The following is a 14,239-nucleotide window of genomic DNA, read 5'->3' as shown; positions in this document are numbered from 1 at the left end:
TGCTCTCTCCATTGTAAGCCTATGAAGGGGGGAGGGGCTGAGGGAGATGAGGGAGCAGGAAGAGGTGACATGAAAGTCAGCTGTTTGTAGACTCTCTGGGCACCTAAAACGCAGGATTCAGGGGTCAGAAAGGTCAGTACTTATCTATGAACTTACTGAGAGAAGATTGCAGGGTGTTGTGCTTTGCAGAAATCCTCCGTGCTCAGTCACTCCTAACAGCCCCTCCCCTCTCCATAGCCACATAATGGACACAGAAATCCTGCTTCATTTGATGTGAGGGGGGAGGCTGGGAGATTGCTTTTTCAGTACAGAAGGAAGCTTTTTTAGTACATAAAACCTATTACAGAGTTTCTTAAAATCGCTTGTACTGTTGATATTTAATGTTTTCCGAAAAATGGCCCTGAAATGACAGTTATGCTTTAAGGACGGAGCCAATTTTCGTTTTTGCGGTTTCGTTTTTTCCTCCTTGTGTTTAAAAGGCCATAGCACTTGCATTTTTTTCACCTAGAAACCTACATGAGCCCTTATTTTTTGCGCCACTAGTTGTACTTTGCAATGACAGGCTGCATTTTTGCATAAAAAATTATATATCCTAAATTAGGCTCAAGTATATAAGGTCTAACTGCATACAAAATACCAAAAGAAAAAGAAAAATGCAAGACCAAAAAATATAGAATGTATTAATTTTTATTTTAATCAGAATAATAGAAAATCAGATAAAAATGCATATAGCATGAGCTGGAGCCAACGGGTACGGGTACGTCATATGTCCCTAAGAGGTTAAAGAGATTGTATTATACCTTAGCACACTGTATGCCTATTTTTCTAAAGTCCCATTACATATACAGTTAAAAAAAGTTATCTTTTAATAGGTAACATTAATTGTGTTGGTAGAATAAATAGTGTAACTGTAGACTGTAGTCTACTAGGATGGTAACTGTCCAATCAATTCCACCTCTGAGCTGATCAGACACCTATAGCTTGCAGTCTATAGTTACACTTTGAGCCATTTTCTGTAATCAGGGACAAAACAAAATGTTGGCAAAGGCATTAATACCCAGGGGTATTCCTATCTGAGCTAATCAGACCCCCAAGACCAGTGGCATCACATGTTGTGAACAGCCTGTCTTATCTATAGACCAGCATCACTACATTATAGTCCTGTCTGTGTCGGCAATGTGAAAACGGCTTGCTGGGCTTGGCTAACTTTTGGTATACGGTATATGGACACATTTAAAAAGTTATACAACTTTGTAATGTGTGCTATTAAGTGCCTCCTTCCCCGTGTTCCCTCCACCCCGGAAGTGTGATGCTGTATACCTGCCGAATCACTGTTAACCCCACCCACCATCTTGGATCTAACACATCATCTTCAGGAGGCCGGCCGACCGACCGCTCCAGCCCTCCCTCATGCCGGACCCCCTCCAGCACGTCATCAGCTGCTCAGCCGTGTTGATGCGCCAGAGGGGGGCCAGCATGAGGGACGGCTGGAGCGGTCCGGCCGGCCTCCTGAAGATCAGGTGTTCGACCTAAGATGGCGGCCGGGGTCAACAGTGATTTGGCAAATATACGAGTACTGTAACCCACCTATTCCCCTAATGACCTTGGTTGCCCTCCTCTGCATTCTGCATTAATTCTTTAATATAGCTTTACAGCTTTTGTCCCTCATACAGAACTTGAATCCTCTGCATAGACAAAGATTTAAAAGAACCTGTTGCCTGCAGCACCACTAGAGGGAGTATAAATGTAATAATGATACAGTATGTAGGGCGCTCCCGCTAGTGTGTTATTTTCTGAATGTAGGACTTGTACTACTAGCATCCTTGTGAATCTTGCCAAGCTGTTTTTTTCTGATCTGGTATGAGCAACTGCTTACGTTGGGAGTCTTAGTTATAGAATATCTCTCAGTTGTTTCAAATGTCTCTCCTCAAAATGCCTTTTTTTTCCCCTTGTTAAACTGCCAGAACTTTTGGTGAGAGTTGATAATCATACTGATATCCTCTATTTTCAGAGGGAAGCGCTGAGTGTCCTGCGTACTGGATGGCGCAAAGATCTCCTCCATGTTTTTCTGGACTCAAAGAATCACTTGGAGAAAATCAGTAGGAATTCACGCAAAATAAACCTTTACCCCTATCTATGTCTGTTGGATGAGAAGCATTATGTCGACATTATGCTACATGTTAGTAGAGATTTATTTATTCATTTTTAAAAGAGAACCTAAACATCAGCTGTACTAGAGGGTATACATATATATGATACATGCTAGGAGTTCCAATACTTTGTTCCGTTGCACACTGATCATATATATGGACTGTGCACAGAATGTAGGAATAAGGCCTTAGAGTATTATTTTCTAGAAGTATTGCCTCTAGTGGAGAATTGCCAAGGCACCATATGGTGGCATATAAAGTGCAATACAGTTCCATTGCATTTGAGTGCATGTGCTGGGTACATGATGATGCAGGATTGTGTTTTACAATAGAGAAATAAAATGGCGGTTGCTTTTGGGGTAAATATTTTAATTGAACCAAATACCATAAAACAGACATGAGAAAAGAAGGATCCAAACACATCTGTGGTCGACTACATTTTTGTGTATGCTAAAGAAAAAATCTGATGCCCTTTGAGCTGTGTTTTTTTTTTTTCTTTTAATAATGAAAGTCAATGGAAAGGTGGGTCAAAACAGATGAAGACAAATACATCCGTTTTTTAAAACAGATGAAGAAAAAATGGATTGCAAAAATGCAGTGTGAACCCAGACTTTGAAATAATAATAATAATAATAAAAAAAAAGTAAGGATATGTTTACACTGAGTAAATGAGGTAGAATTTATATACATTCTTTGCGTGGAGAGCAGCGGGAGTGGAGGCGCTGGCACACTGAGGTAGGTGGGATTCCGCCTCATTTACTCAGTGTGAACATACCCTTACATTGCAGCATTCCGAAAGGAGAAATTTCCGAAAGTCGAATGCTAGTCTAGTTAGTCCTTATTTTTGAGATCATTATGACCAGTATTTTTAGCCAAAACCATACCAGACAAAAAAGGATCCAAAATAGAGATGAGCAAACCGAGTTTGGGTTCGAGTCCATCCGAACCCGAACGATCGGCATTTGATTAGTGGCTTGAATAAAGCTCTAAGGTTGTCTGGAAAACATGGATACAGCCAATGACTATATCCATGTTTTCCACATAGCCTTAGGGCTTTATCCAAGTTTAGCAGCCACCGATAATCAAATGTCGAAAGTTCGGGTTCGGATGGACTCAAGCATGCTCCAGGTTCTCTCATCTCTAATCCAAAACATAAAAGTGCAGCTCTTTGGCTAAAAATACTGGCCACAATGAGCTCCAAAATAGGGGCCAAATGCTGTGTGTGAACTGGACAAATATATCCCCAGTTATTTATATTTTTTATATATATATATATATATACACACACACACACACTCACCGGCCACTTTATTAGGTACACCTGTCCAACTGCACGTTACCACTTAATTTCTAATCAGCCAATCACATGGCGGCAATTCAGTGCATTTAGGCATGTAGACATGGTCAAGACAATCTCCTGCAGTTCAAACCGAGCATCAGTATGGGGAAGAAAGGTGATTTGAGGGCCTTTGAACGTGGCATGGTTATTGGTGCCAGAAGGGCTGGTCTGAGTATTTCAGAAACTGCTGATCTACTGGGATTTTCACGCACAACCATCTCTAGGGTTTACAGAGAATGGTCCGAAAAAGAAAAAACATCCAGTGAGCGGCAGTTCTGTGGGCGGAATTGCCTTGTTGATGCCAGAGGTCAAAGGAGAATGGGCAGACTGGTTCGAGCTGATAGAAAGGCAACAGTGACTCAGATAGCCAACCGTTACAACCAAGGTAGGCAGAAGAGCATCTCTGAGCGCACAGTACGTCGAACTTTGAGGCAGATGGGCTACAGCAGCAGAAGACCACACCGGGTGCCACTCCTTTCAGCTAAGAACAGGAAACTGAGGCTACAATTTGCACAAGCTCATCGAAATTGGACAGTAGAAGATTGGAAAAACGTTGCCTGGTCTGATGAGTCTCGATTTCTGCTGCGACATTCGGATGGTAGGGTCAGAATTTGGCTTGGATCCATCCTGCCTTGTATCAACGGTTCAGGCTGGTGGTGGTGGTGTCATGGAGTGGGGAATATTTTCTTGGCACTCTTTGGGCCCCTTGGTACCAATTGAGCATCGTTGCAACGCCACAGCCTACCTGAGTATTGTTGCTGACCATGTCCATCCCTTTATGACCACAATGTACCCAACATCTGATGGCCACTTTCAGCAGGATAATGCGCCATGTCATAAAGCTAGAATCATCTCAGACTGGTTTCTTGAACATGACAATGAGTTCACTGTACTCAAATGGCCTCCACAGTCCCCAGATCTCAATCCAATAGAGCATCTTTGGGATGTGGTGGAACGGGAGATTCGCATCATGGATGTGCAGCCGACAAATCTGCGGCAACTGTGTGATGCCATCATGTCAATATGGACCAAAATCTCTGAGGAATGCTTCCAGCACCTTGTTGTATCTATGCCACGAAGAATTGAGGCAGTTCTGAAGGCAAAAGGGGGTCCAACCCGTTACTAGCATGGTGTACCTAATAAAGTGGCCGGTGAGTGTGTGTGTGTGTGTGTGTGTGTGTGTGTGTGTGTGTGTGTGTGTATGTATATATATATATATATATATATATATATATATATATATATATATATATATATATATATATATATAAAAATTCTTTAAAAGGTCTAGTTTTACACTTCCATATAATAATATTTTGTACCTGTTTGCTTCTCCGTAGACATTGTCCAAGATTCCACCTACAGGAGAATCATTCTTATTACTTTCTCAAGAGCTTGGAATGAAAATCTACAATAGGTTTTCAATCCGCAGACAGTTGCAGGGAAGTTACATGGACAGGATTCGCTATTTGTATAAGGAGTACAGCCAGTTATTATCTGAAGAGGGACAGGTACATTTTATTTTGTCTGATGGTTACATATGTAATATCTTGTGAGAAACAGGTTTGTGAGCTTTTTTTTTATACCCAATTTTTTCATCCCCTTTTGTCGACGCAGATCTCTTGCCTTCTTCCAAGGGAGTTGTGGGAGAACTTGGAACATGAAAAATTTGGAGGCTTGTGTTCACCACGTGTGCATTCCTCATGGCCTCGATCTATCTTAGTACAATTGGGAACACACCTGGTAGAATTAATGGTTCAAACAATAAAATTGAAAAACAACATGTTCAGTCTCCGGAGCGAACAAAAACTCATACCAGTACTGTACCACATGTATTCTTTCCGTAGCACACGCCAGGTATGTTGGTTTTACCATGTTCTTGTGTTAGTATTTGTAATAATGCCAGTGTGTGGTCCAAGTAGTAATCAGATGCACCTACATTTAGTTTTAGCATGAACAAACCATATTTACAAACAAACCACTAAATAACAGCCATTGTATGGTGAAATCAGGTTTTCATTATGTGCATTAGTGGGAACGAATCGAAAAAGGTGCATACACAGACAATTTCTGGTGGGTGCACTGGTGGTGCCCGTCCTATTATACCCTGCTTAGTTACTACCAACAGCCATTGTTTTAAAATAACAGTTGTTATTTACCTTAAAGTAGCGGCCATCCACTAAAATTCAACATAGAACATAGCCTTTCTGTGTTTTCAATCTATTCCTGGTTTTGGTTGAAGAATACTGGGCAAAAATACTGTGTGTGAACATAGCCTCAAGTAATGAAACATCTAATAAAAAAGCTAACAAAAAGGACTATTGGTGGACAGTAAATTTAGCGTCAGTGGTCAGTGCCAGACAGCAGCTGCCAAGGCTAATAAAAAATTAAATCATTGGACGCATCAAAAAAAGATAGATTCATATATGAACCTGTTGATATGTACCTGATGTGACTGAGGTACTCATTCCAGCGACCTTCTTCTTCTTCTTCTTCTTCTACAGAGTGCCATTAAGGAGTAAATTCTCCCTAAATAAATATTTTAATTAGTCCTTTTGGTGCACTGCATTGTTCGCCCTCTGAGTACACTTTCCCGCCCACCTGCCAGCTTGTATGTCCACACCTTATGCATATTCATATATGCTTAAGTAGGAATGTAGGTAAACCACGGCACACTTCAGTTGAACAAGTGAAGATCAGTTTAATTCATAATGCAAAGTAAAAAACTTTCACTTTGCATTATGAATAAAACTCATCTTCACCTGCTCAACTGAAGTGTGCCATGGTTTACCTACATTTCTGTGATTAGTAGTTTAAGAACCAGTTGCCACTGAGCACCTACCATGGTGAGAGGTGTGCAGTTCAGAACACTGTTTCCTCTGATATGCCTAAGTAGGCACATCTTAGGGGCGATCTGATCACAATGTACAAATATATGAATGGACAGTACAGAGATCTTGCTAGTGATCTTTTTTTATACCTGTAACCATGACAAGGAAGAATCCTCCAGGTCTAGAGGACAGGAGGTTTCACCATCTTCACAGGGATTCTGTACTTCAAATGAGCACGGTCACTAAAACTAACTTTTGACATGTTATCAGACATGTCAAAAGTTATTGATCAGACCCACCCCGATCAGAAGATATAGCCAGCGTAAGATCATCTCCCCGGCTGGCCTTGCATTGTGTCAATAATTTCTCATAGACTTCTATAGACTTCTTCTATTGACTGACTGTAGGGCCATCTGGGGATTGTATCGTGCTGCCGCGATCTTTGCCTGGCTATATATTTTGATCAGAGTGATCAGTTATAGTTTATAGACCTGCATTGATCGATAACTTCTGACATGTCTGATTTTAGGCCAAAACTTTAGTGACAGGTGCCCTTTAAGTGCAGCAAGACTATGGAACTCTCTGCCACATAGTTTTGTGAAAGTTAATTAATTAAACAAGTTTACGCAGAGGACATTAGGATGGTGATAGGACGTTGATCCAGGGATTTATTTGGATTGCCATAACTGGAGTTGTTAAGAAAATATTTCCCTAGTATGGGGCAATTGGCATCTGCCTCATGGCGATTCTTTTTGTCTTTTTTTTGGATCAGCTTAGTAGTTTTATAGGTTAAACTTGATGTCATCTTTTTCAACCTTGTTAACTATGTAATTTAAAAAACATGCAAAAATATCTCTTTCAGTGATGACATCTATTAGAGATCCTTATAGCACCAAGCTATTAGGTGTAATAGCAAATAGCATCCATTAAACAGCCCCTGTACTTTATAGCTGTACAGGGGCTGATACAGCTGATACTTGGTCTATCTCTCCAGTTTTCTGTGTTACACTACCTCTGATATACTCTTGTGTTGCCATTCACAGATTGGCCTTATCAAACCACATCCAATTTACAGCCAAATATTGTTGGATGCAGGTGAGACCCTCCTAACGTTTGAAGCTGCTGTCATGCCAATGCAATGTCCTCCGTTACCTTGGACTTCTCCCCATTTTGGAGCCTACCTGCTTTCTCCTGCCAAGCTCATGCGATGCAACGATGGAGCAGTTCAGCATCAGTTGCTGTTGGAAAAAAGTGCTCCAGGGCAATTGTTTCCAGTGCTAGATTCTCTTAACCAGCTTGGAATATGTGCATGGCGGATTAACCAACCAGTTCTTGATATTATTGTGTCAATCTTCAATGACAAAGGCAGTGAAAAACTGGACATTCCTCCGCCTCTCTCAGAAGCCCCTGCACTTCCAGTTCAAAAGCCAGGGGCACTTAGTTCCTGGGACAAAATGTTGTATCAAAAGGAGCAGGCACAGTGCAGGAAGAAAGCAGCAGAAATGTTTAGTCTGCGAATGGACGCTCTTTATAAACTATCTATTGCCAATCACTTGAGGGATCAGATTTTTTGGTTCCCTCACAACATGGACTTCCGTGGCCGTACCTATCCTTGCCCACCATATTTTAACCATTTAGGAAGTGATGTCACACGTGCTTTGCTGCTGTTTGCTGAAGGCCGACCACTTGGACTAAATGGTCTGGATTGGTTGAAGACTCATTTAATCAACCTTACTGGTCTTAAGAAGAAAAGCTGTCTCCAAAAAAGGAAGGAGTACGCAGATGATATCATGGATGACATCTTGGACTCTGCTGACAAACCTCTTACTGTGAGCTTGTGTTTAGAAAATTATTTTTATATCACCTCAGTTCTGTTTTTTAGTTTTCATTTTCCTTTTCTTTTTCTCTTTCCTCAGGGTAGGAAATGGTGGATGGAAGCGGATGAGCCTTGGCAAACATTGGCATGCTGTATGGAAGTTGCAAATGCATCCCGCTCTCCAGATCCTACAAAATACATCTCTTACTTTCCTGTTCACCAGGTAATGAAAACCCAATTTAGAATTAAAGGGATATTTCGCCCATGCCCTTCTAAAAAAAAACAAACAAAAAAAAACATTTCAAAGCCCTCGCTATAACGCTAGTTGCCTACAGTTGAATGCAGGGTTAATGTTTTTAAGTGGCATACCCATTTAATGGAATCTTGTAGCTATTTGTGTTCAGAAATACATGAGATAGCTGTCCCTTTTATGGAGGGCAGGAAGTTGTCTTCTGCTATTGAGGTGGACTGCGTATAAGGGCCATATACCATGGCCCAACCCCGCACTGTAGCAGAGCCTTGATCTGCTAGATCAGCGCTTAGTAAGCAAGGGGGCAGTGTGGGTTTGATAACAACAGTCATCTATCATAAGAATGGTACAAATTAGCTGTTCAGCTATAGAGAGATTCTGAGCTTCTGACTTAGAAAGTCTGGCATAGAGAGTAAATTCTGACACCAGATTGGGCAATGAAACACAAGGATGTTGTGATGAAAGCCACTACTTTATAGTTAATTCTATTGATTTGTGAGCCAGAGACTTTCGAGTTTGATCTGACAAAAATGGTTGCAGTGTTAAAATAATAAATCTAAAAGAATGACATTGACTTTGACTCTAGGTTTGGAGAGGCATATAGAGATGATACCCAAGGAAAAAAAGTAGGCCCAACACCCAAAAACTAACTTCCATGAAGAACCAGTTAACCCGGTTGAAGGCCTTTTCGGCATCAGTAGACAATAATATTAGAGTATTATTGTTAAATGTAGCTCAGGTTAATGGCCGTCATGGTATTGTTGCGAGCTTCTTTACCAGGCGAAGAGCCTACTTGATCTGGGTATATAATTGTTGTCAGCAAATCTGTTAGGCGGGAAGCAAGAATGATTTTTCGCATGATAATCTTTCTGTGTAATAGGGTTCTACATTAAGTAGAGAAATCGGTCTAAAATTAGCACATTGGGCACTATCTTTTCCAGGCCTAGGGATAACCGCTTCATGAGCCTGAGTGCCATCCAGTTAAAATATATCAGACCAAAGGTGTCCGCTCCTGGGAATTTGGCTGTCTGTGTGTCCTTAATGGCTGTCGCTAATTTCCCAGCTGTGACTGGGGCTTCTAGGAGCTCGATGCTTCTAGGGAGGCCATTCTCGCATTTGCTATATAGGTACAGATCTTATTCCAAAACATGTGGTCTAGCTTAGCCAGATTGTATTTATCTACTGAAAACAGTTTGGTATAAAATTGGCAACATACCTTTGCGATATCAGAAGAAGAATTTACTTGGGTTTGTGTCGCTGTGTGAATAAAAGGTATGTACAGCCGTTGTTGCTGCTAGCGAAGGGCCGGTGCCAATGACCTGCTTTTCGTTACTATGTTTTTAAAAATGGCGCCTACATTTACCTAAGGTAGCTTTGGACGTCCTAGTGAGAAATTTTTAGAGCATATCCCAAGTTTGAATAAGAGAGACACCAATGTCTTTTGAGAGAGTTGTCTAATGTTGTGTTTTTAAGTCACCTATCTTATCAAGTAGTTTTTTTTGTTTTTTTTTTAGCCCATGTTCTATAAGCACTCCCCTGGCCACACATTTAGCTGGCTCCCAGTGTAGAGAAAAGGAAGGGAGGGGAAGGGTGTTAAGGCCCTATTACATGGAAAGATTATTGTGCGAAAAATTGCTACATTTTTCTAATTTAAAGGGGTTGTACAGTTTTAAACATTTTTCTCCCATTCTGACCCTTTGCCAAAGTTCGCCAAAATCATTTTCCCTGACTTTGACCCCCCTCTCCAGCTGCACAGGAAGTTCTGTAGTTCTGAAAATCTCTCTGACTGTCGTCACATACTTTTCTCTGTCCTCCATTTTGTGCCAATACGTCACAGAAGGTGGGCAGTCTTGACAGTGAGACAGTCTTTCCTAATTGGTCCCCTTCCTCATGGCCAATTTAAATATCTGCAGAGTTGTAGGCAGGATGACCATTGGGGGCTGCAGAGGGCTAGGCAGCGTGCTGATGAGGGGGGAGGAGGTGACCCAGACAGCAGGGTGATGTCCATACAAGCTATGCTGGATTACAGCTTCTTCCTGATGTAGCACAGCTACTTTCCACTACTGTGCTGCAATGTTCCTGGAGCAAGTGTATCTCCAGAAACACGGCAGCACTGTAGTGAAACTCAGCTCTGCTACATCAGGAAGAAGCTGTAATGAGCAGAGCTTATATGTACATACAGGGAGATCACATAACCACATTGGCAGCCAGCTCTTACCAATGGAAAATCAGACACCCAGATATTTAAATTAGCCATTAGGAAAGGGACCAATTAGGAAAGACTCTCACTGCCAAGACTGCCCACCTTCTGTGACGACCACTCTGGTACAGGAAGCACATTGGTGGTATGTATAACTTTGGCAAAGGGTCAGAATGGGAGAAAAATGTTTAAAACTGTACAACCCCTTTAAGTTATAATCTCTTGATTGTATGCATCCCACAATCAAATGAATAACAAATTAATCGTTGATTGCATCTTTTGAGCTGACCATAAATTCATTGTTAATCATTTGCAAATGAATCTTTTTTGTAAGTACACATCGTTCATTCATTGTTAGGATTGTTCGTATACCCGTATACTACGAACAATCATACTAACAATTGTAATAATGATGGTAACTAACGGTTAACGTTCTGTGTATGGTGAATGATTTCAGGTCGTTTGAGAAAGGGCTAGTTTTCGATTTTGTTACTCAGAGAAAATAAAAAATCGGTCTGTCTACTAGGACCCTTAGGTCTTACAGGGAGGAGAGACTATGGGCAGCATTTAACGTCACAATTACATGACAATGTAAGCAAACATTGGCATATTAGCTGACCATGTACTCTGAGGTCAGATTCTATAAACTAAGGGCTAAAGGCCCTGAAACTTTCAAGAAGTCTGGCAAAGTTTTTTTTTAATTAAAGTATTGTATTGCCCCCCCAAAACTTATACAAATGACCAATATACACTTATTACGGGAAATCCTTATAAAGTGCTTTTTTCTCTGAACTTACTACTGCATCAAGGCTTTACTTGCTAGATGAAATGTTGATGTCACAACCCGACTCCCAGAGCTGTGCGGGCTGTGGCTGCTGGAGAGGATGATGGCAGAGGGACACTGAGGGACACAGGGCACTGGAGGGACACTGAGCATCCCTCTGCCATCATCCTCTGCAGCAGCCACATCCCACACAGCTCTGGGAGTCGGATTGTGACATTACCATTTTATCCAGGAAATGAAGCCTTGATGCAGTAGTAAGTGCAGGGAAAAAAGCACTTTATAAGCATTTCCCGTAATAAGTGTATATTGGGGATTTGTATAAATTTTGGTGGGTAATACAATACTTAAATAAACATTTTTACCAGACTTCTCCTTTCACTCCCATTAGGCAAGTTAAACAAGCGCTCTTACGGGGCAAGGCATTTAGTAGGATATTCCGAGATGGTGGCTGCGGGCCGCTCAGCCAATCACTGGCCAATACGTGACAGAGCCATGTCCAGTGATAGGCTGAACAGCTTGTCACTTCAGAGACTGGCTCTAAAACGTGATTCATTGGACCAGCCCACCTTCTTTCATTTCCATAGTTTAGTTCTGATAGTCACGTGCTCATTCTAGGCATTTTTGGAATTTGACAGAGGCCAGCATAAAAACACCTTTAGAATCAGGGCACCTAAGGCCACAAAGGGGGTTAAAAAAGTATTATACTATTAAACAAGCAGTGCAAAATAAAAGGGATTGTACATGAAGTGTCAATGTAGACTTAAGAAAACAAAGTTTAATATGTATAATATTTCTCATCTTTCACCACATTTTTGCTTAAGCCATAAAAAAGTTAAGATAGTATTGTTGTGAATTTTATGTACAAATGTTGTCTATAGGATGGATCATGTAATGGTCTCCAGCATTATGCCGCTCTGGGAAGGGATGAAATTGGAGCCAGGTCTGTAAACCTCATGCCCAACGAGACTCCTCGGGATGTGTATAGTGGGGTTGCTCAACAGGTAATGTAACCACGTGACTTGTAATGTGAGTGCTATAGTTAAAATTGTAGGATGTTGTTTCATTCCTGCTTCTCGTCATCAGGTAGAGGAATTCCGTAAGATTGATGCCAAAAAAGGAATTAAAATAGCTCAGGTTCTTGAAGGGTTCATTGGACGTAAAGTGGTAAAGCAGACAGTAATGACTGTGGTGTATGGAGTGACTCGATACGGAGGGAGGCTTCAGATTGAAAAAAGACTACGAGAGTTGGATTCTTTCCCGCAGGTTTGTGGGGATGCAAGGGCATATAAAAATATTCGATTCTCTCTGTTACTGTCTCCTATTTGCACTGCACACATGAGTACTGCTAAATGTTTTTCTTCTACTAGGAATATGTGTGGGAGGCCTCCCATTATTTGGTTCAGCAAGTGTTCAGCAGCCTGAAAGAAATGTTTTCTGGTACAAGATCTATTCAGGTAACATACTCTTCCAAGTCAATCAGTATTGTAAAAGACAAAGGAAGTTTCTTTTTTTTATCACAGGACTAGAAGGTATTGTTGTGCCATCAGCACACACGATCTTAAAAAATCCTGTAAATAAATAATAACAGATACCCCAAGAGATTACATAATCTGCCAATGTAAGGTCCCTATTACACACACACAGAGATATGACAGATTTTTTAAGCCAAAGCCAGGAATGAATTTGGAAAGAGGAGAAATTTCAATCTTTCCTTTATGACCTGTTCTCTGTTTATAGTCTGTAAATAACGTCTGTATCGATCTTCATGGATAGAAACAAAAATCTGTGACGTTTTGTAAGCGTAAATGGATGATAATCTTTCATATTTTGAAGGGCTGTGTAGGGAGTTAACAGGTTGCAGCATCTGTTCATTAGAATAGAGGTATGTATCTAAAAAAAACAAAAAAAACAAGAATGCATAGGAGTGGGAAGTGGCATATACCGTATTTTCCGGCGTATAAGGCGACCACCAACTTTGCCGGTAAAATATAGAGGGACATTTACTAAGGAGTCTAATAAGTGCAACTATTCTAATGGGGATTGGTGTGTATTTTGTTCTAATATCTTGTGACTGATTCATTAACATGTAGCACTGCCATAGTAAATGCATCTAAATAAAAAGGCGCAAAAAAGGCGCCTGTTTATGCGACTTTTTAAAAAGTCGCAAATGATAAATTGGGCACTAATCCCTTATTATGCAAAGTTTTGGGTGAATACTTAAAACAGGCAGATTAAAATAAAGTCACATCTAAAAAATATTTACCTGTCGAATACTGGTTCATATATAGAACCCCTTGATAAATGTCCCCCATAGAGTTTGGGATATACTCACTGAAGACTACCCATCTTCTACACTTTCCATTTTGATCACTTTTTAGTCCAATTTTTCTGGATTTGATGTGGCCAAAATGTGCAATTTAGCGCTTTGGTTTTTTTTGGTCTTACGCTATATACAGTGCAAGATCATGAATGCTATCATTTTGACAGTTCAGGCAGTTCTGAATGCGGCGATATCAAATATGTTTGTATGCAATGTGATCAAGTATGTTTTGTAAGCCCTAGACGACCAAGGACGTACCAGTACGTCCTTTGCTATGAAGCGTGCTCCAGAGCAGAGCGTACTTCATAGGAGGTGGGGGCCGGCTGCAATGAGCAGCCAGTACCTCACCGTTAATGACAGGCTGCAACGTGTCATTAACCCCTGACTGCGGGGGTCCCGATCATTGTAACAGACCGACGGAGGTCTCTCACCTGCCTCGGTGCGGTCCGATCGGCCCTCTGGTCACTGAGCCTGCACAGGTAGGCTCAATGAGCAGAACGCCTATCACACTGATTAATGCTATGCCTATGGCATAGCAATGATCAGTGT

At 41.1% G+C, this 14,239-nt stretch overlaps 1 protein-coding gene across 1 annotated transcript in view; it reads left to right on the top strand.

The window, feature by feature from the left end:
* The window catches only part of POLRMT (RNA polymerase mitochondrial), a 64,225-nt gene that overhangs the window by 23,364 nt on the left and 26,622 nt on the right, over positions 1 to 14,239 (top strand). The window contains exons 7-14 of the mRNA XM_069962378.1: positions 2,012 to 2,179; positions 4,830 to 5,000; positions 5,107 to 5,346; positions 7,364 to 8,149; positions 8,237 to 8,359; positions 12,249 to 12,371; positions 12,454 to 12,633; positions 12,738 to 12,824. Of these exons, the coding sequence (XP_069818479.1) occupies positions 2,012 to 2,179; positions 4,830 to 5,000; positions 5,107 to 5,346; positions 7,364 to 8,149; positions 8,237 to 8,359; positions 12,249 to 12,371; positions 12,454 to 12,633; positions 12,738 to 12,824 (1,878 nt within the window). The remainder of the gene's footprint in view (positions 1 to 2,011; positions 2,180 to 4,829; positions 5,001 to 5,106; positions 5,347 to 7,363; positions 8,150 to 8,236; positions 8,360 to 12,248; positions 12,372 to 12,453; positions 12,634 to 12,737; positions 12,825 to 14,239) is intronic.

The sequence above is a fragment of the Dendropsophus ebraccatus genome, chromosome 3 (genome assembly GCF_027789765.1).
Source record: "Dendropsophus ebraccatus isolate aDenEbr1 chromosome 3, aDenEbr1.pat, whole genome shotgun sequence".
NCBI classification, from domain to species: domain Eukaryota; kingdom Metazoa; phylum Chordata; class Amphibia; order Anura; family Hylidae; genus Dendropsophus; species Dendropsophus ebraccatus.
The sequence above is the reverse complement of the archived record's forward strand: the minus strand, read 5'-3'. Positions and strand labels throughout refer to the sequence as shown.